Source organism: Aplysia californica, unplaced genomic scaffold, assembly GCF_000002075.1.
Source record: "Aplysia californica isolate F4 #8 unplaced genomic scaffold, AplCal3.0 scaffold02691, whole genome shotgun sequence".
Classification (NCBI taxonomy): Eukaryota; Metazoa; Mollusca; class Gastropoda; order Aplysiida; family Aplysiidae; genus Aplysia; species Aplysia californica.
This window is the reverse complement of record NW_004799961.1, coordinates 260-6,035: the sequence shown is the minus strand read 5'-3', so window position 1 is coordinate 6,035 and position 5,776 is coordinate 260. Positions and strand designations below refer to the sequence as shown.

Here is a 5,776-nt window from a genome sequence, read left to right as displayed (position 1 = left end):
GATGACAAAGATCCACACGACATTTGAAGATGGACTTCGTATCTGTTTATTGTTTTTAAAAAAACAAAAAGGCTCATGAATTTTTACAAGAGCAGCCTTGGTCTCAGACAAGACTTTTAACCAATCAGTCGCATGATCCTCACAGCTTCTAACATGAGTTAACTCCTTATCTCTGGCAAGCTGCTGGCATCGGCTCACAGTCGGAACCGTTGTACCGGGTAACCGCAAGTAGCCGCTCAGGTACATTCCTTTACGACGAATTCAATGTCAACATACTTTTCAGCAATCAGGTCTCTTTTACTGGGAGTTCATTCATTAGAGAAGAAGTATCAAAACAGGTTCACTTGTTTTGGTTTAATGACCAATTTCGTGACGTATACTTCACTTTTTTATTTCGTACCAAAAGAGGGCCCCAGCATAGTGGGTTCACCCCCTCGGAGATAAAGAGCTAAGTGGGCGAGCACCGGAGTAACTTATCACAGCCCCAGTACCTGGTAGATCTTGGCGTCTCTCATCAGCTTCTCCACTGGGTAGTCCGAGTTGAAGCCGTTACCACCAAAAATCTGGACAATAAATAATGGATATAACTGAATAACACAAATCAAACAGGACTTAGTTATGATTTTCAAATGCTTTTTTGAGAAAAAAATGTGGACAACAAGTAAATGGATATCTATATACAGTAGTCTCCGCCTAAGATCCCACCGCTTACGATCCCGGTTCGCTTAAAATCCCACTGATTTAAGAAAACAGAATTTTTACTTTACAAAAGTCACCCCTAAGATCCCGCTCTGATTCACTTTGAAGGTCTACATTCGGCTAAGATCCCGCATTTCAGATCATAATTTGCGGATAAAAAACCCGGGCGGGACAGCCGATCAACCAAGAGTGAAAATTTGAGATCAATAAACTGTCCGTCGCATCAAAGATAAGCTACTATCGTGAATGTGATCATATACACGTAAAACTCGATGAAGCGATACAATGTTTGCCCCAGACGGGATCACACCGGGGTGTGAACTGACCGACACGTTTGTTTTCCCCGAACATCTCACTCACACCTGAGCTATCCCCCTAAACTTACATCACTCGCTGAGTGGGTAGGGCCTACACGTTCGCTCCAGGCGGGATCACATTGAACCGTGAACTCTTCCCTGACCATTGGAGAAGTTGTTTCTACTCCCGAATTTGTGAGACAGACTGAATTTTAATTGGTGTGTTCACAACGTAATGGTGTGTAACGACAAAGGCGGTTGGGGGAGATGGAAAGCTATAAATTTTCGACAGGTAAGTGGGAGGGGAGGGGCAACTTGATAAGCGTAGATCTTGAGCCTCATGATAGGATAATAAGTGAAAATGGCACGCCTCATCCCACTATGCCCTGTGATAGGTCATCAAGGTTAACCACTCTTTGCTCGCCATACGTCATAAACCCACCAAGCGGTCATGTCAGTTCATTTTAGAGTGGAAGGAGACCATTTTACCGATTGTAAGCCTTAACATGGGTCACCATAGATTCTTCCCTGGGTTCGTTGGTGAAGATCCCGGTTCGCCTAAGATCCCACTTTTCCTTGCTCCCGAGCACCGGGATCTTAGGCGGAGACTACTGTATGTATAAAAGTTGACATGGGAGGCTTTGTGCACAAACTCCTCCCTTATTACCTAACCCACACCTTTGAAACTTTGCAGGCGCCCACAGCACCCATGTGGCTAGGACCTAACTTTTTAAAATTCTCGCAAACTGCTTTCCCAGTTTTTTCTAAAATGCTCTGTTTCGTCCACACAGAGTTCTAATCTTGAGAAATTACATCTTCTAAGACGCCATTGTAAAAAAGTGAGGTTTCCATTCACTGGCCGTGCGCATTTAAGCCACGCCTTTGAAATTCTGGAGTGTACAACCACAAAAGCGGAATAGAGAATCAATCTATACATCTATTATATATTTGGCAACTTGGAAACACGTGAGTCACTTTTCTCTCAAGATTTATTGCTCCATTCCAATGGAGTGTAAAAATAGTAGGCCAATGACTTTCAGTTGATGTTAATGCACCGATCATTCCTTTCATTGAAAGGGGGTCCATCTAGTAACTGAATGATTTAAATCAAAGAGACAGAGAAATGCCGATGGAAGAGTCATTCACAAGTTTAAAAAATTATCTCCCAGGTAACCATTATGTTCACAACGTGAAAAGACAAAGCCTAGGATGGAATCGCAAGGGGAGGAAAAAGGGGAGTAAGGCTGTGATCCACCTGGGAACGAGATCTGGAGGCAGATGTTGTTGTTGTTGTTGTTGTTATCGATCCAGCAACATCTGGGCTCTCGCCCTTCTGTCCAATGCCATGTAGTGATAAGTGCAGGTTTGCTGCAGTTGCTGTAATGTTCCGTAGAGTGTGTTGTCGAAGTTAGGTCTCGGAGGGAGAAGTGTAGCTCTGATGTCATTTAGGACTGTACAGTGGAAAAGGTGATGTTCCACTGTCTCATATGCATAGTCACACTGATCATTTTCTATTGCTTGCAAGACTGATAGTGAGTCAGTGAAGATCACTATACTCTGTGTTTTGTTTGGATGAGTGTCAAAAACTGTGCGGAGATGGTATAGTGCTGTTTCTGGAGGCAGATCTCAGATACCCTACTGTAACTACACGGTCACAGGGCAGTTACGTCTTTCCAGTCTCACGAAAACTCCTTGTACATCTTCAACATGGATGGCCTCTTCTCAGGGTGGGCAGGCAGTCCACAGACACCCCAGTCCATAACAATCTCAGACAGGTAGCGGGACGTGGAGAAGGTTAAACAAGAGACAGGCGGACAGTTCTTCATGGCGGCCTATACATCATACCGGGGTGAAAGAAGCAACAAAGCCATCACGTGGATATTCTTCCTGGGCACTCTGGAGTGAAGGGCAATGAGGAAGCTGATAGGATTGCAGGTAGTGCCGTGGTCGATGGTGAGGTGAAATTTGACACAGGAGAAGTGTTGAAGACCCTGAAGGACAAGTTGCGGGATGAGGAAGACAGGGAGACAGCAGAACACCACGCAATCATCAGGATGTGGGAAATGGGGATAGAGAAGGGAGAAGGAAGAAAGGAACTATTATCTGGACAGGAAAGACATCGTCATAATCAAACAGCCACTAGAACAATTAATATGGATACCTAGCAGGCTTTGGTGCTGAGAGGAACTGAGCACTTATGGACCTGTCCGGTGTGCAGTGACGTAGTCCAGGACAAGTAAGACAAGTAAGTAAAAGGCAGAGAAAGCGTCTTGGAAGCCTATAGGCAATACCAGGGTGAAAGAAACAGAGAAAGTCTTGGTAGCCTATACTACACGCAATACCGGGGTGAAAGAAACAGAGAAAGAGTCTTGGCAGTCCTTACGCAATAGCAGGGTGAAAGAAGCAGAGAAAGTCTTGGCAGCCTTTATGCAATCATCATCATCCGGTGCCTTGCCGACTGGTGTGGGCAATCATGGACCTCCGCTTCACTCTGTCTTGCGTTGCAGCAATGCTGTCTGAGGTTCTTGCTGCTCCCAGCCATGTTGTCAACTTGTCCAGTATCTTTTCCCTCTGTCTGCCTCTGCCTCTCTTTCCATCTTTACGCAATACCAGGGTGAAAGAGGCAGAGAAAAAGAACGGCTGTTCTACACCCTTCGAAATAACTTGCTGGAAAAAATGAAAACATACTCAGAGACAACAAAGGCACAAATACCTGCACAGCGTCCGTGGCGCACTTGTTGGCAATGTCTGCGGCGAAGGCCTTGGCGATGGACGCGTAGTAGGTGTTGCGACGACCTTGGTCCACCTCCCAGGCCGACCGTTGCATGATGAGGCGCGCCGTCTCCACCCCGATGGCCATGTCAGCCAGCATGAAGGCCACAGCTTGGTGCTGGGGACGGGAGGGGACGGAGGCTTTATTAGTGAGGCAGCGTGGTGAAATTAGACGCTCGTCAAAATAATGAAATCAAAGAAATCAGTGGGGTTTTTTACAGAGGGCAATTTTTTTCTAATTTTCTTTTTTTCCCTCAACACCTTTTATTTCCATTTAAAAACACATTTTTGCAAGGATTTTACTGAAAAACATTGAGTACAGGCACAGAAAATGTACATTTTCAGTTTCCAATGACTCTTAGGCAATGGAAGTTACCAAACTTTGGCGGCCGTTTTTTCGCTAATTTCGCCTCTGAAACCAGGCACCCCTGACCTCCTTCAATTGAAAATAATTTAGACTTCTATTCAGATGGACATTTTTTTCACCAAAAGGAAGGCAAATGAACAAGCTGTGAGATGACACCAATAACAGCATATTTTTAAAAATTGACGAGCGCCTGATTCCACCACATCGTGACACATTTATTTTGTCACAAAAGGCAGATGATTTTCATATTCTATTCCATGAAAACTTTTGAACGATGAATGAAAGTTACACATCTTGGCCTCTAATTTGAATCCAATTTGTCAATGTCGGCTTATGTAGAGTGGGAATTTGCGATGTACAATTACTATTTATTACTATCATTGTTACTATTATTATTGCTATTTTTATTATTAATGTTGTTGTTGTTGTCATTATTACCATTATCATTATTATTATTACTATTACTATTATACTATCATTATTATTATCATTATTATTATCATCATCATCATTTATTATTATTATTATTATTATTATTATTATTATTATTGTCATTATTATTACCATTAATATTATTATTGTTATTATTTATATTATTATTACTACCACCATTATCATTATTTATTAAATTATTATCATTTCCACAGGTACAACAGGAGCCCCCACCTCACAGATGGGTTTGCCCATGGTCTTCCTCTCCAGGGAGTACTTTGTGGCCTCATCCAGCGCCCGCTTGGCCAAACCTACAGCGCCTGCCGCAACCTGGGGACACACACACACAGGAAAGTGTGGGTTTTAGTAAATGTTTTATGGCACTTGCAACACAATAAGGTCATACAAGTGCCGAAGATTAGAGGTGTTACAAGAGAGTAACAAACACAAAAAAGAAGGAAGGGAGATAAAGACGATAGATGTTTGACAGGAAAGAAGCAAACCACACCAGAGCACCCGGAATACTCTTCTCAATCCGCAGAGGGAGATATCAGCCAAAAAGGAACACTTTGTACATTTTCAACTTTACTGATGGTACTTTCTTCCAGTTAAAAATGTCCTTTATCATTTTATACTAACAAATTGGAAAAACTCAACCTAAAATTTGAGACAACTATTTTCATTGGACTTAACTCCAAGAATTAGCTCATTTTCTCAGCACGCCTGACAGACAGAAGCACATCCACACAACAATGGCCAAACAGGGCAAAAGAAAAGGCAAGACAGGCAAACAGAAGAAAAAAAACAGGAGGAAAAGACCGAAGTAGGAACCTTCCACTGACACCATCCAACTGTCCACCAAGAGAGAAAAGTAACACAAATAAATCTAAAATGTCCCCTGTTTACATTTGCAAACTCATATTCTGCTTGCACAACAATTCTACAAGAGAAAATGATGGACTGGAAACCAGGAACAAAATTCTGTCAAATATCATCACTGCATTCCACTAAAATGATTTTAAAAGTTAGATTCAGATAAAAATCAAATGAATGTAACTTCCAAAAAAATATTTACCAGTGCAGAAAAAAAATAAAACATGTTACACATAGTTTTTTACCTTTCACCTATTGCTTCTATTTCATTTTTCTCCTGCTCAAGGTGATAAACAACATGATGACTTTCAAAAAAGTCCACAGCATGATCACCAAC

General features: G+C 42.2%; 1 protein-coding gene across 1 annotated transcript; it reads right to left on the bottom strand.

The window, feature by feature from the left end:
• Positions 1–461: 461 nt before the first annotated feature.
• Positions 462–4,921, bottom strand: LOC101848941 (medium-chain specific acyl-CoA dehydrogenase, mitochondrial-like; the record flags this gene model as incomplete). Its single annotated transcript, XM_005113478.3, has 3 exons — positions 462–563; positions 3,709–3,885; positions 4,801–4,921. Coding segments are annotated over 3 exons (385 nt in total), but the record flags the coding sequence as incomplete, so codon positions are not given.
• Between the last annotated feature and the right edge of the window lie 855 nt (positions 4,922–5,776).